Source organism: Streptopelia decaocto, assembly GCF_964273445.1.
Source record: "Streptopelia decaocto genome assembly, chromosome: 13".
Lineage (NCBI taxonomy): Eukaryota > Metazoa > Chordata > Aves > Columbiformes > Columbidae > Streptopelia > Streptopelia decaocto.
Genome location: NC_138668.1, coordinates 6,192,086 through 6,210,340, shown reverse-complemented (window position 1 = coordinate 6,210,340; position 18,255 = coordinate 6,192,086). Strand labels below are relative to the sequence as shown.

The following is an 18,255-nucleotide window of genomic DNA, read 5'->3' as shown; positions in this document are numbered from 1 at the left end:
TACACAGAGAACACTAGACCAGCCTATAAAATTAAAAATAGCCAGATTTGTACAAATCATTGAATCAAACCTCTGTGTGAAAACTGGTTTCGGGCAGGAACAGAAATTCCACATCTGACATTGAGAGCTCTGTAGGTAAGTGGTTTGCAAGAACAATTAATCAATGAGTTATTAGTTGAAACCATACGAAACTGTAACTATACACTTGTCTAGCAGCTGATTCATCAGGATTTGGAAGATTTAGAAAAATTGCAAGTCGCTACTGATGGACCCTGAAGCTTGTGCAAAAATACCAAATAGTTCAGAAAACAGCTTTTGCTTAACACAATGAGAAACCTACACAAAATCACACAGACAGTAAGGGCTGAACCTCACTGCTCCATCCTTGTTGGCAAGGCCAAGCCGGTGGAGGGAGTCAGCTCGAAGCATCAGCAGGAAATCAAACACCTGTAACAGAGAAGACACTGGAATCACTCAGAACCCCAGTCAGCGGAATACCCTCCCACCTCCCCAGGGGATACTTTTGCAAGTACAAAGGGATTTCTAATAGATGCTGTGGCCAATTCTGCAGGAGCCATCACTTCTGGTGTTACAGTACGTACATTAATACATACTCCTATTAGCCAAGAAATATTTAATTCTACTTCTGGCGAGCTCTAGAGCACACATTCCCCACCTGCCAACCCAAAATTCCGAAGCCAGGATGCAGCTCTCAACCGAAAACCACCGTTTACTGCTCATACCTGCAGTCTGATGCTGCTGGCGACAGGAAGGCTGTACGCGTACATGTAATGGCGTTGGACGTGCTGAACCAGCATCTCGTACACCCGCATGGCGTGGCTGGAGGGTAAGCTGTAGAGTTTTGTCTACAGAGGAACAGAAATGTAAATGGAAAGGCAGACTGACACTTTTAATTCAGAAATGTGTGTCTGCACTGAGAATTCAAGAAAAACACATCAGAAATTTGCTCCAGAGAGTAAGATGGACAGATGGACAGAACCTCAGCAAAGGCTCCAGAGGGGCAGCAGTTGGAACAAACCAGCTCTCTGCAACTGCTTCACCGCATCTCAGGACATGCTACAATGGATCAATTCAAGGTTATAAACCACTTGTCTTCTGCTAGTTTAGAACATATCTGCCCTCCACACTTGAAAATGTATTCATATTCATTGTACAATGGAAATTAAGAAAATAAAACATTTAGCAAATGGTGCCCAAAAGCAAAAGAAGTGACCAAAACAAGAGCTAAAATATTATGTGGACAAAAGTCAGAATATTTAATAGTGGGAGAGTGGTTCTCTAAAAAGCCAAGTCCAGCAGAAGGTGTGTTGAATGCCCTGCAGCATTTACCTGAAGAATTATCAGGAGTCCAAGAACTGCTGTCTTGACATCCTCCAAAGAAGCTGAATATGATAGCAAGTCCCTCTCTTCCAGTTCAGAAGGAGATGAGAGAGAATGTGCAGCCACCTTTTAAAAAGAAAAGCAATACATGGTTTAAATCCGCAAAACACCTTTTCTTTATTTCCATCCTGGAAGGTCAGCAAAGACTATAGCAAGTTATCCTGCAGGAAACTCCGCAAGCCCCGTCAGGTAGCTCGGATGTGTGTTGATGGGGTTCCTAAACTCCCTCTGCTCTGTACTTCAGGCCTTCATCCTCCAAAACCCAGCGATTTTACAATATACTACGGAACCAGGCAAGTGATCAGAGTCATGGGTCAGTCCCTTTGGCTACAGTAAGAGGATCTGGCAGAAGACAGGGTGATGCTACTGACAGTCAACCCAACTCTGCCTCACCTTTTCTATGATATCCAGCAGGCTATTAAAGTGATGGGTGTTGCAGCCTTCAGCCAGGTCTACGAGCAGCTGAGTGGCCAATTTTCGAACTTGATGGTCTTTATCCTCTGGAATGTGAGCCAGCTGCGAGATCACAACCAGGTTTATCAGCTCCTCCTGCAAGGGGACAGACTTTAATGAGCCTGGACGTTTTGCTGTCAGCTGTTCAATCAGCGTGTTAAAGAGACAAATCATTACAAACTAAAGAACACTGGTATCAGGCTTGTTCCTCAACTGTTTGGTTCCTTAATCTTTCCTCTTCGATCCAATTCAGTATTTCTGTGTGCCAGTCCTCCAAATATTTACGACTTTTGTTGAACTTGCATTCAATGCTTTGGTTTTCATCTCTTCTACAGACTGGATAGCCAAGGATCAAATAGACTGCTGGTGAGGGATTTCTAGGGCTTGTTTTTTGAGAGAGAGAAAACATGCAATGGTATCATGTTTTCACAAATCTTGAAGGAATCGCAGAAGCACCTCTTGCCCCTTCCTGTCCTCCAACACTCTGGGTACACTCCAAAGAGCTGACGACATTCTCAGAGCTCTTCCGTAACTCCTCTTTCAGACACTTTCCATCTTGGATTGCAATTATACCACAAGCACCATGGCAGGTCAATCAGATTATGTCCATACCTCATATTTTTACCAAGAAATAATCTCTCCATCTCTCACCCTGACCTTCCTTTCTTCCAAAACAAAATGTATAGGGAATTAATGACCTTCAAACAGGGAAGCAAATACACAACCACATATGACCTCAACACACGGCAGCTCCCACTGCAGGTTGCACATACCTGTATCCAGTCAAGGCAAATTAAAAGGCAAGTTCTCCTACAAGGATCCTACAGAAATGTGTCTATTGTGTGCAACATTCACAGCACAGTCCTGTGCATTCCCCAATGGCAGAGATGACCCAGAGCACAGTGTAAAACGTGCCTCACCAAAGCCTTTCCCACCCACTGAAGATCTCACGTGTGATCACCAGAAAGAGACTAACACGCACCTCATAGAACTGCCTGTTAATACTCAGGACAAAGGACAAGACATCCAGAACTTTAATGCGAACAGCACTACGACTTTCGTTCCTAAAATGGAAAGAGCAAATTCCCGGTGAATAAAATAAAGTTGCTGATATTTAGAGAAGACGGGAAAGGAGAAAAAGAAAGTAAAACTAAAGCAAACCAAGGAACTTCTTATGACTTAGAACAATAATGGTTCAGGGTCAGCTGAGCCTTCAGTTAATGTCTCCACAAAAGAAATCAGATCAGGAACAAGCGCTCTGGTGAGCAGATTTAAAACCAAACATATGGCACTGAGGAAGAGCTGCTCTTTGGCTGCATTTCACAGACAAGACAGAAGCTTGTAATTGCTGTGAGATTTTAGAGCTCAAGAACGCTTTCAGGAGTACCAATCTAAACCCCGAAATCACTTTAACGCTGGATAACCACATGCAATCCTGATGCTTAACAGGAAAGTCTCATTTGGTGTCAGAACTACAAAGGGCTGTGGAGCAGAACACATCACTGCCTGAGCTAACTGGAACAGAACCATGCAATGGAAATAAAGAAAAAAACTGAAGCATAAATAACTCGGTGGAAACTTTTAATTCTGTTAAACAAAATCCCTTCAGGTGCTGTGCCATGGAAACACCATCTTTCTTAGCAGTCATTTACTAACATTAGAACTTCAGAAAACAAAATTACGTAAGAGGAAAAAGTGGCAAAAAGCATTTGAAAATGCCTTGTATTCACAAAGTCATGATTTCATACCTGAAGAATCTCTCCATTAACATCTGCAGGTTGTGAATCCAGCCGTCTTTGGCAGGATGAATGGACTGAGCTCTGTATGTTATCAAATTTAGCACAGAAGATTCCTTTCATGGAAAGAGCAAGAATTTTTTTTAGTGTATAAGCCAATACAATATATTATCCCCCCAACCCACACCCTGAGAATAAGGGTCATATAAGACCTTGCTGTGATTTTCGGATCCCTGGCTATTTTAGGACTCCCAACGTTCAACTGTACGGAGTAACAAAACAGATTCAACTGGCAATAAAGACAATAATAGGACAAGTCTTACTGGTCTCTGATCAGCACATCTTTCTACCAGCTCAAAAAATCTCTCTTCAGAGCCATGGAATTCATTCTGGTCACAAAGTTCTTCTACTGTAGTCAAAAGATCATGTACAATGGACTTAAGTTCTTGGCTCTCCAGACTCTGAAACAGAGACAAACCCATTCCTCAAAGACTCCTACCTTACCAGATAGTGCTGACTTTTAAATACAAATAGAAAACTCCGTTGAGAAGCAAAATATTGAGAACTGGGCTACACCTTCATTCAGCTTCAAAGTTCACTTGAGTGTACACACAGGTGATGGGTTTGCAAAAATATTTACGGCAAGGTCTTTTGATAGAAAGCATATCAAGACAGGCCAAACATTCACCTGCAGCTGTTGCAGTAATCGCTCCATGATGTCCAAAAGGATGTCCCATGTCACAGCTTGCAGCTCCTTCCCGTACTTCTTTATTAGACGTGTTATGGACAGAACTATCTCATAAGATACAACTGCGTTGGGACACGTCATGGCCTGGAATACAAAGCATTGCAGTCGGTTACCACTGGAAAGCAGTCATCAGAAATACCCTTAAATTCAAATGAAACACACCTTATTAATAAGGAACTTAAGCCTGAAGGTCTGAGATAAATATATTCCAGTCTAAACACACAAAGAGCAAAGTGAAGAACCATTTTATGAAGTGCAGTGATGCACTCGCCAAACAGCTGTACATCAGATGTCAAATCCTGCCCCAGCACAGAGCAGACACATGAGGTTAAAGCTGGGAAATTCCTGCTGGATGCGCTCGGATGACAAAATGTTAAGAGAGTTCTGAGGCTGTCCCCGAAGACACTGTCCCTCACTTTTTGTACCACATACTGGAAAGAGTGAAAGTTTTTGCTTTGTTTCTACTTTTTAAGAGGAAGTACCCACAATGTAGAAACTCGATAAAAAGAATTCAGACTTTGCTTTTCCGGCCAACGAAGATATTTCAGAAGAAGGCAGCCTCACACTTCAGTCCTCTGTTGTTTTAGTGCTTCCCCACACTTCACTACATTCCCAACTGCTGTCTCCCATCTCTCAGGCACACAAAGATCTCTTTGGTATAGAGGACCACATTTTTATTCTAAATTTACCCAGATCCAGATGTATACCTGAGTAAAGAGTTCCCCCATCATCCCACCCTACCTTGAGGAATGAAGGCAGCACTGAAGTTGGGGAATTCTTGAGAGAACTGAGGCGATGAGCACCCCACAGAGCCATCCCGACAAAGAACACGGCTCCTCTCAGCAATGCTGCATCCGCCATGTATGCTCTAGGAACAGATGGAGGGAAGTCTTAGACCACACTGCAGTTATTTTAGTGTACAAGAGTCAATAGGAATCTATACTGTCACAACAGTAATTCCCAGCGGTTACACGTCAGAGCCTTGCACAGCAATTTACAAACATTAAAAGCAGAAAATCATTTAGTACAGCTTTAAATAAAGGAAATTACATTCAGCAAAGCCAAAAAAAATGAGCCTTTCAGCAGCATAACTAGGAAGGGAATTAACTTCTAAGCACCGGAACCTTCAGCTGGTTCTGCTGAGGTCAGCGACTCCCTGTCCCTCTCACCAGGACCTCTGCTGAATTCCCAGGTTTGTCTTTACCTGTCTTCCATGATCCGGCACATGTTGTAGATGGCACTGTGTCCCAAATGAGTTCCCAAAAGGTTGCGCATAAGCTGCAAATTCAAAGAGAACACTTAAATATCCAATTGTTAAAATGCTCATTAGCTTAAATATGCAGCTAGCCAGCCAATCACACCCGCTTGTGGTAAGTGAATGTGTCCGGCCATTTCCATGGCACTATAGAAAAGGTGGCCAGTCACCTCAGCTGAAACGATGAGTAAATTCCAGAGACATGATGGGACTTACACTAACAATGTGCTGATCCCTTCATACTTGAAATAATTATTTACTCTTAAAACCAAACCGCAACGTACGACAGATGTGCAAAGGCACATGTGACACTTCATCTATGAGGCCAAATAAGTGAGATTGTTAAAAAACAAAGCCAGGATAAGTAGTGACCTTCCAGCAGGGCTCGCAGAGCTCCTTCACATTGATGGTCCGGCACAGGGTGATGATGAACACTGGCAGGTTTTCTGACGGCAGACAGTTGTAGCAAACAACTGCATCCAAGACTTGCAAGGAAATCTTTGGGAAAGAGAAAGACAAAATGGTTATAGACTTCTCCAGGAATAAAGCCAGTCAAACCTCCACATGGCAGGCCCAGAAAATCTTCTGGAACCCAAAAGAGATACAGATATGTCTTTTTTTTTTGTATTTTAATCATAGAGAGATGAAAAGTAAACCATAAAAAGCACTGTTGAAAAACTGATTCACTTATCAAATCTATCAATGCTGTTTGCTTTAGAATAAAATTATTATTGGTGTACAAGATCCAATAGCTTACAAATACTTTGTAACATTGTATTGCCTCTTCTGTAAGATGAGAATAAACTGAGAGTCTGATGATTTGATTTTGTTTGGAAAAATTAGTTTTGAAGAATTTCAGAGAACTCTAAAGTACTATGAGAGACTCAAATTACTGACCTCTATGTCCATAGATGATGAAGTCTGAATACACAAGAGGCATATCTTGCTGTTAGGAAAGAACAGTTAATTATAATTATTTGCTTATTATGATTTTAGGCAAATTACAAAGAGCCAAAACAGACAAGCATATTGGCATGCTACTTTACTCATCATTCCCCTTACTGTGGCGTTGTTGATAACACTCCTAGACACACTGAACACTATGAGCTCTTTCATAAACAGCTTGAAGTTGCACTTAAATGTAACTCAGTATGTCCACACTAATTGAATAGCAGAGACAAAACAATGTAATCAGCTTCATCACATGAAATGGGGAAAGCAGATGCTCTTAAACTAAAACAGATCTGAACATTGTAAGAACTGAACTATCTGTCAGAAATTCCAGTTATGACCTGGGATGAAAGAGATTCACATTGGATGAAACAGATTCCACTTATCTATCTATTGATCTGCACCTTTCTCCTGTAATTTACTAAGAAAAAGCATGTAGGAGTAAAAAAAATCAAACCCAACTTACTGGACCATGTCAGCTACATAGTCTTCCAGATAGCAGCTATTGAATTTCACCAGGTTCACTAAAACCAGGAGGAACTCGGAAGACAAACCAACATCCATCCACTGCAGTACAAAGTCAGCTGAAGAAGGAAAACAAATTGTTCCAATATGCTTTTTACCCAGAAATGTTATCACTACCTTTTTCTTGTATCACTGGATATTTGCCCAGTGACTTGCTCCCAGCAAAGTGAAGAGGGGCAGAGACAATACTCACCCAGCTCTTCTTCCAAGTAGGTGATGTATCGTCCGTTCTCCGTTAGAGCCTTGAACACTTCCAGCCGTTCATGCAAGTCTTCGTTGGAGGGATAGTCCTTAATTACTCTAAAAAAATGTGCTCTGAGGATCCCTAATCTCTCGCCCTTAAGAAAAAAACAAAGGGAGGAGGTGGAAATGACAAAAGACAGTTAAGGCCTGAACCTTATGAAGTCTGTAACAGTAATCTCCAAGCTTGAAATGATTCTCCTTTCCTACAAGCTATGAAAATCTCCTGAAAACACCTCCAGCCTCTGCTGGCCACTGACAATGGCTCAGGTCTTCTGTCTGTTCTATTAACACTCAGGGCTGGAGGTATTTTGTCCAGCAATACACAGACAGCACCCAATACCCCAAGTAATCCATAGCAACTGCAGCTGACAGCACAGCCAGCAGAGATTGCAGGAGCTTTTGGGGGGGTTTTTTGTTTTTTTGTTTTTTTCAAAAATCAACACCTGCTCATCGGGTAAGCACCTACCCCTGCTTTTTCAGGATACAGAAAACCAGAACTTCGGTTTGATTCTGTCTTACATTTGTATAGTACATTGTGAAATCTGAAAAATTCACAGTATGCTTAACTTGGCCAGGCCACAGAAGTCTCTCATACAGAACTTCTCGCATATTTGCCATGCTGAAACACCAAAACCACCTGCAGACTGGGACTAATAGGTCTGGGCAAATACCTATTATTGTGTGCTGTACTATGCTGAACGTAACCCAAAGTATTCCCTTTTTTTCCCGAGAGCATTGCCCCAAAATTGAAAAGTTTCCAGCAAGTTTTGCTACGAGGTCAAACTAAGACTTAAAATAAAATGTGTCCTCTTCCCGTTTACTAGGCACAACCAAAATAAGAAACATAGGAAGTTGTTCAGAAGAACAACCCAATATTTTTCATGCTCATACTCTGCACAGACCCTAGTTTAAGTGTAGCGTTTCTTTGTTTTCACCTGTCCTTGAATGATCGATTTCAGCAGATGAAGAACAGCATGTCTGGCTTCCACGGGGCGCTCAGGCTGCAGCATGTCGGCCACCACTCGCCATATGGCTTCCACCGCGTGCTGAAAGCAAATGCAGGACTCAGGCTGGAGGACAGTTAACCTGCTTCTGGGATCTTCACCCAGTAGGTCAGTCATTAATTATGGCAAGTTAACGAACAAGATTTTCACAGATTTCACGCCCAGGCTTCTCTTTTCTGAAGGATGCTCTCACCCGCCTGGTGACAAGCACAGATGAACCACAAGAGACACCAAATCCTGCCCTATGTGACATTTGCACCCCAATAATGGAAGTTCTTCATTCACCCGCTTACTTCAGGGCGAACATTTGTGCAGAAACCTTCACCCAAATACAAGATGAGTCTAAGTGAAGAGCTGTTGCTTAAATTTTCATCCTTCAAATATTCACTGAACACTTTGAAACTTACCTCTTCAATTTTTTTTGTTTTTGCCACTTCACAAATTTGACCGATTGCTCGTATCCTATTACTTAATCCACATTCTATGCTCAGTTCCTGGAAAGAAATGTAGAGATAAGCTGAGAGTTTATTTTACTAGAAACACTTATCCATTTCTCACAGGGGATCCTGAACCACTGAAAAATGAATTGCATATTTGTCCAAAATGATCTACCCACTAGTCATCACCGGAGCTTTTGGGAATTTCTCCAAAACCATTTTTTCCATTAGCAAATGATTTGTCAAAACTAGAACTTTCACAGAACTGGAGCCAAGCAGCTTTTCACCTCCAGGGCAGAACACCTCATTTTCTTCAGAAAAGTTACTAACTGACTGGCTGTGGTGCTCGCCCAGTTCAGGGGAGAAGGGCAAAGAAAGGAGGGACGTTGAGTCTGACTCTCCAGCCTTCCAGCAGGTGAGAGCTTGGCTGCTCCAGCACAGGCGGGAAGGGATTCTGGTCTCTTTTTATGTGTTTTCCTTCCTGTGTGCCAATTATTCTGCTCACAGACTTGTTGTGCCAATTACTGGAATCTTTTTTTTTTTTTAATTTTCAGAAAACCGTAAGGTTTTAATAAAATAGAAACAGTTTCCAGCTTGTGCTAACTGCCACCATATAAATTCCTCCAGCTCAAACTATAAAAAAAGAGCAACATATTTTGAGGAAACACCCTGTAACCCAATGCAAGACAACAGTGTCCTATCAAATCCCTCGAAAGCATTCAAACACTGAATAACTAAAATGCTGTAACTTCAAAGTAGGTAAGTTTTACACCCATTTCACTAGAATATGCATGGAGACATAAGGTAAAAAGGCACGACCGGAGGGGGAATGAACGTCAAAACAGACAGGAGAATGAGCAGCCCTCCTTCCGAACCTCTCAGCTCAGGTAATCCAGACACCATCCCTAACTTTACCATGCTCACTTCCCACACCTTGAGTATTTCCGCAGTGATGATAAACTCCGTTTGTTTGCCCTCCGATGACTTTGAACTTCCTCGGGATGTTCCCAGCCCCAGGAGATTCCTGAACTTCTCCTTCAGTCCGGAATCCTTGCTCTGAGGCTTTGCCATTGCTGACAGCAGCGCCGAGCCCCTGCAAACACAGAACAAGGTTTCTGGTACGGGAGGCCCTGGGGAACCTTTAAGCAGGAAAACGCTGGTAACAGCCATAAAATCACAGAATGTGCTGAGGTGGAAGGGAACCACAAGGATCACTGAGTCCAGCTCCTGTCCCTGCACAGGACAACCACCCATCACAACAAGAAGCTGTCACAACGTCGCTGTTGCAAACAGTCGTGGTGTCTCGAGCTGTTTCAAATGCGGGAGAATGAAATGAGGAGCCAGCACTGCTCCTGCCTTCAGCACCCGCATCGTGCAGCGACCCAAGGAACGGAGAGCTCGGGGTTTCCATTTTTCACCACAGCCCACACAGAGCCGCTGAGCTGATTTTTGAAGTATAATCACAACCACAGACAGACTTCTTGGGGGGGTGTGAGCTGAAGAACCTGTTCCCTGTCCGAAAGCAATGGACAAGCGGACATTGCAAGTAGCCAGACGTGAGGAAGGACTTACAAATCTGAGCGTTCGAACATCCAAATGCTGCCGTAGCAAGGAGAAAGTGGGGGAGCAAGAACAAGCACACTCGTTACAGCAACAGCAATGTCCTTCATAAACTGTCACCCCAACCCGCTGCTCCTCGGGGATGTGGCCCAGAGCAGGACACCCCCTCCCCGCAGCCCCTGCCCTGGGAACAGGCTCCGCACAGCCCTGGCACCTCCAGCCATGCCCCGCGCCCCCCGTCTATGCCACGGACACCCCACACCATGGACACCACAGCGAACCCGGGGACACGCCAGATCCTGTCCTGACACCCCAGGGGACACTGTGCTGCCCCCAGCCCGGGGGGACACGCCACGGCCCCCGGCCCAACACCACAAGGGGACATTCGGCAGCCCCCAGGCCAGGGGACACGCCACGGCCCGTGACCAGCCCAATATCACCAGGGGACACAGCGAGTCCCCAGCCCCGGGGACACACCGCAGCCCCTAACATACCCCAGGAAATGGCAGTGTCCTCCCCAACATGTCGGGACGCCCCACAGCCGCCCCCCACCACGCCGGGACGTGCCACAGCCCCCTAGGGACACCCAACGGGGACACACCAGGGCTCCCAGCCAAACATCGCCAGAGGACACTAGATCGCCCCCAGTCCTGGGGACACACCACAGCCCACGGGACACCCCAGATGTTAGGGACATGGCAGTGTCCCTCCCAAGCATATCGGGACCCCCCCACAACCTCCCCCCACAATCCCGGGACACGCCACAACCCCGGACAGACACCCAGCCGGGGACACCGGGGCAGCCCCACACACCCCCGGCGCACGGCAAGGCCCCGCCTCCCGCTGGGCCCCGCCAGCCCCCGCGCACCGCGGCCCGGGCAGCGCCCCCCGCCCGGGAACGGCCCGGACCGGGGCGGCCGCTCCCGCACTCCCGCACTCCCGCACTCCCGCACTCACCCGCCGCCCGGCCCCGCCGCCCCCGGCCCGCTCCGCGCCGGCCCCGCCCACACAGGAAGTCCCGCCGCTTCCGGCGCCCGCCGCGGGGCACGCTGGGAGCGGTAGTTCGCGGCGGCGCCGCCATGGCCGCGGTTGTGTCCGCCCGCAGGGGGAGCGCGGCGGCCCGGGGGCTCGGCAGGGCCGGGGGGGCGGCCGGAGGTACCGCGAGGGGGGTGGTCGGTGCTTCCCGGGGCTGGGGATCACGCTTCCTGTGTGCGGCCCTCCCCGCCCCTGGCGCGGGCAGTGAGGCCCCGGCCCAGGCGGGGGACAGGGCCTCGGGGGCTGTGGCAGCGTCGGCGGCGGTCCCGCCTGAGGCGCTGTGCGAGGGCCTGGGCATGCACCGTGTGCTTAGCAGCCTCCTGTGTGATTGGGACACGCGTCCCCTGCTCTTGTCACCTGTCCCCCAGGCCCTTCCCAGCCGTTCCCCCCCAGGGCTGGCTCCAGTGAGGGCTGCGTGGGTGTGAGGTGTCGCTGCTGGGTTGTAATTATGGAGAAGACGAGTCCAGGCCTGTCAGGGCCCCCCAGGGGTTGCTGGTGCACGGGGCTGGGCTCTGGTGGGTGACAGAGGTGGCTTTGTCCCCCACTCAGGCCTGGGAATCTCTCCCGTTTCCTGCAGCGAGCCAGGTCCGCAGCACAGCTGACATCCCGAGGCGCAGCAGGAGGAGGAAGAGTGTGGCCATCGCCTATGAGCCTGGGCGGGGGGACGGTGCCGAGCAGGGGGGGCCTGAGCCCCAGAGGCTGCGCTGGGAGCCGCGGGACTGGCGGCAGCAGCTGGAGCGGATCCGCGAAATGAGGAGGAACAGAGACGCTCCCGTCGATGAGATGGGAGTTGAGAAATGTTATGACAGCAGCGCACCTCCACAGGTAACTACACCCCGCTGCACCTGAAAATACAGCCCTGCTTCTGCAGTCCTCTGGCCTCCCCTATCCTCCTGTTGTCCCTGGATATGAACCGCTTTGGGTGTTTACAGAGCAGAAAAATAAACGCAGGGCGTATCAGGACTCTGGGCTGGGATTGGTCCCACAAGAGGTTACTGCAGAATTGTGTGTGTGAGTGAAACTGTTTGTCCTGCTAGAGGAGGAGAGGCAGCTGCTGCCTTGACAGTACTGGGCTTGTTGGCTTCGGTTAGTCCTTGTGAAATCAGAGAATCATTTTGGTTGAAAAAGACCTTTAAGATCATTAAGTCCAACCATTAACTTAACACTGCCAAGTCCACCTCTACCCCACATCCCTGAGAACCTCATCTCCGTGTCTGTTCAACCCCTCCAGGGATGGTAACTACCACTGCCCTGGGCAGCCTGTTCAATGCCCAACAGCCATTTCCGGAAATAAATTGTTCCCAAGATCCAACCTCAACCTCCCCTGGCACAACTTGAGGCCAGAGGGTATTTTCAAAGCTGTGCTGTGCTCACGTTCAGCCCGTGCTGCATGTTAGAGACCAAGTAGCAAATGCAGCTGTGGAAGGTCCTTGTCCTCTGCTTATACGGCTGCCAGAAGAGTTTGCAGGCTGAACCACGAGTAGGAGCTGAGGTAAAATGGGATGATTTTGGACTTGGGAGTGAAAACCCTGAGAGTGTTTTGTGGCAGTGTCTTCTGGGGCTGGCTGGCAGGGCATGAAGCCATGTCCCTTTTTTCTTAAAAACCTCTGTAGGAGTCCAAGGAAAGTATTCAGCAGGATGGCTCTGTAATACAAGGGAAAAACAGTACAGAGAAAAGGTGGGGGGAGCCAAGAAAAACCTTTCCAAGCTGCTTTCATGCTCTTCAGAGCAGCACATAAGCATAGGTTGGCTTCTTCCCTTCTTGCAGCCCACTTCTAATGGGATACTGGTTGAAAGGCAGGGCCACGCTGGGGTGGCACTGTCCTCCCCGAGCCTGGGAACACAATCAAAGCCCCCAATGGCATCTCCCTGCCAGGAGACTGTTTGCAACAGCACAAAAAACAAAGCGGAGTGGGGCTGTGGTGCTGAGCCCCTGAGAGCCCTGTGCTGCATGGCGACCTGTGGGCCCTGTGAGACGGGTCTCGCAGACACAGCTGTGCAGCTCCAGCGTGTGTGACACTGTCCGCATTGCTGGCATTGCGCCTTGGGCTCAGATCCCTGTGGAAAACAGTTTGCTTGGACTCTGGATTTGGATGGTGTCACACGCTCTGTAGCCACATGGGCTGGCACCAAGTGCAGCTGCAGGGCCGGGGGGACCACGGTGCACGTTGTGGAAATAACTCCTCTTCCCAAGGGAAGCAGGGTTCTTGCTTCCAAGAAAAAGTGGATGTTGTAAGCCTCAGCAGACAGCAGTGCTCCTCACTTGATTTCCCTGCATGCAGAGTTCACCCTGCTTCCACACACTCACAGATTTTTCTTGGTGCGCCTGCAGTTTTGTAAACTTTGTCTGTCAGAGAGCTGGAGGGGGAATCGTCGCCCATGTTGTCCGGGGTCAGTCCAGGTTAATTGCATCATCTCCCTCATGCTAGTGGGGTCATAACTGCATCTGAGGGAAAAAGCAACTGAAAAACAGGAGTTGAATGTTCTGGGCTGAACCCTGTGTGACTGGGGTTTGAGCTCCATCTCCCAGTCCCTGTCATCCTGGTTCTTTAGATCAGGTTTCCTAAGGAGTTCACTGGAGCCAGATACCCAGTTCCCACTGGACTCTGATGGGAAAGAGATGGGATTTTCCAAAGCTGCTTTAGAGCAGAACTTGCATGATCCTCTCAGAAATCTTGGAGAGTCATCTTTTCCCCAGGTGATGCGCTACCAAGTTCTGCTTTCACTGATGCTCTCCAGCCAGACCAAGGACCAGGTGACATCGGCCGCCATGCTGCGCCTGAGGCAGCACGGCCTCACCATCGACAGGATTTTGCAGATGGATGATGCGACGCTTGGGCAGATGATTTACCCTGTGGGATTCTGGAGGGTGAGTGCAGGATGCAGCAGCAGCTAGTGTGCATGTAGAGGAACCCTCTGCACTGTCCTCTGCTCCAACGCGCTGTCTGGGACAGCTCAGAGGTCCAGGGAAGCAGCACAAGAAAGACCTTGGGGTTCTGGAGTGAGTTGAGAGAAGGGAACGGAGGTGGGGAAGGGGCTGGAGCACAAGTGTGATGGGAGCGGCTGAGGGACCTGGGGGGCTCAGCTGGAGAACAGGAGGCTGAGGGGAGACCTTCTCACTCTCTGAATTGCCTGAAAGGAGCTTGGAGCCAGGGGGGTCAGGCTCTGCTCCCAAGGAACAAGCGGCAGGATGAGAGGAAACGGCCTCAAGTTGTGCCAGGGGAGGTTTAGATTGGATATGAAGAAAAAATTGTCTATTTTCCCTGTATTGGAGGGCAACTTGGATTTTCTGCCTTTCTGTTTGGTTTTCCAGAACAAGGTGAAATACATAAAGCAGACGACGGCAATCCTGAAGCAGAAATATGGGGGTGACATACCCAGAACGGTCGAGGAGCTGGTGCAGCTGCCGGGAGTTGGGCCCAAAATGGCCCATTTGGCCATGACCATCGCCTGGGACAGTGTGTCGGGGATCGGTAGGTTGGGCTGCGTTTTCCCCATTCCTTTCCTAAATCCTTCCAGATCCTTTCCCTGGGCAGAGGGGAACCATCGCAGCTGGGTAAACTGCTGATGGCATCGCTTGGGTTTAGTCACCTGCAGAGAATTTGGGTGGGTGCAGGATGTGACCCTCAGTCACTCACAGCGGATGAGTTGCTGGAGGATTTAAACAAGGATCCAGCTACTGTTTCTCCCCAAATCTGATAGCAGAAATCCCCCAGGGCAGTCACTCCCTCCCCTCACATGCTGGTAAGCGTTGCAAGTATTGCCTGTTCAGGGAGGCATCCCAAAAGATGTGCTCGCAGAAAAATGCTTTATAATCTCCTGGTGTCAAGTGAAAGAGAAGTGGGGGGAATTCTGTGATTTGGGTAGTGGTAGCATAGTCTGGGGTTATTTTTTTTCCAGGGTTGCTTCTATTCAGACAAATCTCATTTGGGATTTCTGTTTGGTGAGCCATAAGAGGGCAGAAGCAGGGCTTAGAAATCAGTAACTCATGATGAGTTGCAGAAAGAAACAGTCTCGGGCAACCTGTAGCTCCAGAATTTCTGATACCTTTTAGTTCCTGTGGCTGGGTACTAGGTGACCACAGGTGCATTTGTTTATTTGCCATGTTTATTGAAGAGAGCATGTGGTGGTGCCCGTGGGGCTGTGTGCCGGGGCGCTGATCTGGGAGCGCGGCAGCAATGGGCCCGGGGCAGGTCGGCTCCTGCCCGGTGCTGCTCGGGGAGTGCAGTGACCGCGGAGCTGCGTGTGGCAGCCGGCAGATGGGGCTGGACGATCGGCTGCCCAGCCTGCGGGTGGCCTCTGGGGACAGATTAATGTTCAAAATGTACTTGCTGCTTGACGGAGGAGCCGTGGGAAAGGCAGGAGTGGTGTCACCTGAGGAACAGCTGCCACAGCCCAGGGTCAGTGCGGATGGCAGCTCCTGCAGGCCTGCTAGTGACCCTCAGTGACCAAATGTGGCTCTTGCGATAGATCCATCAGTGCTTGGGGTCTGTTCTCCCCCTGCTATGGGGGAGGGAAGTCTAGAGGGAGCCAAAGTAGCCAACTGTTTTCCAAATAATTGTGTGCTCAGTTTTGATTTAGGAGGCAAGACTTAGTCTTCCTGTTTACAGCAATTTCCTGGGTTTTGCCCAATTAGCCATAGAGACAGGTTTATCGTGGCTGATCTAACAATAATACACTTTGCATTCAGAGCTTTTTAGCTCAAAGCACTTTATAAACATTTGTTTAAGCCTCACAAACCCTCTTGTGTCGGTAGGTATTATGAAACGTGTTTTCCATCTGGGTAAACTGAGGGGCAGAGATTGCGACTTGCGTAACGAGAGCTGAAACACAGGGAGGAAGAGAAAGCGGGCCAGGCTGCCACGCCACGCCAGCCTTTGAAGGAAGGCTGGAGCAGGTTGCGTGAGCACGATGGAGATCTCCATCCCGGCCTGAGTTTGGCTCAGGGCTTAGGAGGAAAACAGCATGTTTGTTTGGGAGCAGTTCTCCCTTCCTGTTTCAGCAGCATGTGCGGGGCTGGACCTGCTGTGCCGTGACTGGCAGCTCTTGGCTCTGCTCTCTCTCTGCTCAGGTGCGGCTGCCCCCACCTAAACTCTGGGCTCTCCTTTCCTAGCTGTGGACACCCACGTGCACAGGATCACAAACAGGCTCAAGTGGGTAAAGAAGGAGACCAGACACCCTGAGGAGACTCGGGTAGCGCTGGAGGACTGGCTGCCAAGGTGAGGCCAAGACCCCCAGCCCCTCACACAAGCTGCAGGGGGAAGTCTGCACACAATCCTGCTCACAGCATCTTCAGTGGCTGCACTTTGGGTCCCCCCTCTGCATAGAGAACTAGTTTGCAGGTGTTTCTCCTTTCCCAGAGAGCTGCAGCAGCAGATCACACAATCACAGAATGTTAGCCCATCTCCTCATAGAATCATTTTGGCTGGAAGAGAGCCTTAAGATTATCAAGTCCTTGGTTGTTTCCCTTGTTTGTTTCCAGATGTGTCGATCACAACTAGGGCAGGCATGTGGCTGGAGGTCTCGATACCAAGCTCTTCCCTAGACAAGTCCTCCATGAGCCAGGCCTGGTGCTTTACTGCACAGGACTTTGCTGATGCAAATGGCCACAGCAATAGCAGCCTATGGCTGGATTTTTGCCTTCACTGATGCTTAATCTTTAGTACCAAATGCAGCTGACAGGTATTCTGGTGCATCTCTGCATCTGGCACATGCATTAGCAGATGAGAATGACCATGGGCACATCGTGTGTCTGTCCTGGGCTCCCCCCAGCCCAGTCCGGAGGGATCAGGAAGGGCTGGGAGGGCTGTTCTTAGCAGGAGGCTGGGACCTGCCTTCAGGCACCTCAGGGAGCCAAGAGGAACCGGCAGTAGCCGAAAGGGATGCAGTTAAAAGCACAAGCTGTTCTTTAACCCTTCTGAGCAGCTGTGTTGGAACGCTCTTGTTTTCTTCTTGCCGCAGGGATCTCTGGAGGGAGATAAACTGGCTCTTGGTAGGCTTTGGCCAGCAGACCTGCCTGCCTGTGAATCCTCGCTGCAATGAGTGCCTCAATCGAGACCTTTGCCCAGCTGCCAAGAGACGCTGAGGGATCATCCAGTCTTCGTAGAGCAACAAAGCTGCTTTGGCTCAGCAGCAGCCCGGAGCTGGGCCCTGGTAAAGCTGGGCTTTGCACGGGGCTGGCTGTGTGACTGCAGGGAAATGGGGCTGCTGCAGCCTCCTCTCCAGGGAGGGAGCAGCCGCTGTCAATGCTGAGCTCTCCAGAGGAAAAAGGGGCTTTCAGAGCGCAGCGGTCCTGCTGTGTCAGTGTTGAGGGCTCCAGCCCAGCACCAATGCCTGAGTGTGCCCCGGCTGTGCTGCCTCAGGAGCCACCAGAGAGAAACGCTTTGTCCTACATGACCTGCTGCTGTTTGTAAATACACATTTAATAAAGGTGGTGGTTTGTTTTTGGGTTTTGTGTTTGTATTTTTCCCACCCCGAGGTTTTCTGACTTCTGTGGGACACAGGGCAGAGGGAGGAGAGCACAGGGACCCTCACCAAACTGCAAGCAGGCAGCACACACTCTGCCAAGCTGCTGCTCAACCCAGGAAGCAAGGGCCTGTTACGATAAGGGGTGATGGTTTTGATTTAAAAGAGGACAGGCTGGACATGAAGAAATGGTTGCCCCTGAGGGTGGTGAGAGCCTGGCCCTGAAGACATCCCAGGCCAGGCTGGATGAGGCTCTGAGCAACCTGAGCTGGTGAAGATGTCCCTGCTCATGGCAGGGGTGGCGCAGGGGGAGCCGGGAAGGTCCCTTCAGCACACACTGTTCTGTGATTCTATGATGAATACAGCTGAAGGCTTCAGGAGCCAGGGTGAGAGGAGACCAGTACCTGGACAAGTGACCTTTGGATCCTGGTAGCAGAAGAGC

At 49.1% G+C, this 18,255-nt stretch overlaps 2 protein-coding genes across 7 annotated transcripts in view; one reads left to right on the top strand and one right to left on the bottom strand.

Annotated features, from left to right (window-relative positions):
- Window positions 1-10,900, bottom strand: part of TSC2 (TSC complex subunit 2) — a 32,646-nt gene extending 21,746 nt beyond the window's left edge. For 4 of the 6 annotated variants that reach the window (XM_082064199.1, XM_082064200.1, XM_082064201.1 and 1 more), the window contains exons 1-19: window positions 10,808-10,899; window positions 10,326-10,352; window positions 9,687-9,846; window positions 8,724-8,810; window positions 8,248-8,358; window positions 7,263-7,407; window positions 7,011-7,128; window positions 6,491-6,539; window positions 5,966-6,091; window positions 5,543-5,616; window positions 5,080-5,206; window positions 4,279-4,422; window positions 3,914-4,051; window positions 3,603-3,706; window positions 2,837-2,918; window positions 1,795-1,950; window positions 1,351-1,467; window positions 744-866; window positions 341-447 (exon numbers count right to left, since the gene is read on the bottom strand). In XM_082064199.1, coding sequence (XP_081920325.1) covers window positions 341-447; window positions 744-866; window positions 1,351-1,467; window positions 1,795-1,950; window positions 2,837-2,918; window positions 3,603-3,706; window positions 3,914-4,051; window positions 4,279-4,422; window positions 5,080-5,206; window positions 5,543-5,616; window positions 5,966-6,091; window positions 6,491-6,539; window positions 7,011-7,128; window positions 7,263-7,407; window positions 8,248-8,358; window positions 8,724-8,810; window positions 9,687-9,846; window positions 10,326-10,345 — 1,988 coding nt within the window. In that variant the 5' untranslated portion in view covers window positions 10,346-10,352; window positions 10,808-10,899. Of the gene's footprint in view, window positions 1-340; window positions 448-743; window positions 867-1,350; window positions 1,468-1,794; window positions 1,951-2,836; window positions 2,919-3,602; window positions 3,707-3,913; window positions 4,052-4,278; window positions 4,423-5,079; window positions 5,207-5,542; window positions 5,617-5,965; window positions 6,092-6,490; window positions 6,540-7,010; window positions 7,129-7,262; window positions 7,408-8,247; window positions 8,359-8,723; window positions 8,811-9,686; window positions 9,847-10,325; window positions 10,353-10,807 lie in introns of all 6 variants that reach the window. The other 2 variants (XM_082064197.1, XM_082064198.1) reach the window with 1 other exon arrangement.
- A 466-nt stretch (window positions 10,901-11,366) lies between these two features.
- On the top strand, window positions 11,367-17,796 carry NTHL1 (nth like DNA glycosylase 1). Its single transcript, XM_082064522.1, has 6 exons — window positions 11,367-11,468; window positions 11,926-12,173; window positions 14,047-14,217; window positions 14,662-14,821; window positions 16,462-16,567; window positions 17,310-17,796. Exons 1-6 carry the CDS (start codon window positions 11,393-11,395, stop codon window positions 17,431-17,433), a joined length of 885 nt encoding a protein of 294 aa, XP_081920648.1. The 5' UTR covers window positions 11,367-11,392; the 3' UTR covers window positions 17,434-17,796.
- The last annotated feature ends 459 nt before the right edge of the window (window positions 17,797-18,255 follow it).

Bases quoted from the DNA above. Each gene is read 5' to 3' on its own strand.
- NTHL1 (XM_082064522.1), top strand. From the start codon at position 11,393: ATGGCCGCGGTTGTGTCCGCCCGCAGGGGGAGCGCGGCGGCCCGGGGG. The intron at 11,469-11,925 runs GTACCGCGAGGG...CGTTTCCTGCAG, and splicing joins GGCCGGGGGGGCGGCCGGAG to CGAGCCAGGTCCGCAGCACA. The intron at 16,568-17,309 runs GTGAGGCCAAGA...TTCTTGCCGCAG, and splicing joins CTGGAGGACTGGCTGCCAAG to GGATCTCTGGAGGGAGATAA.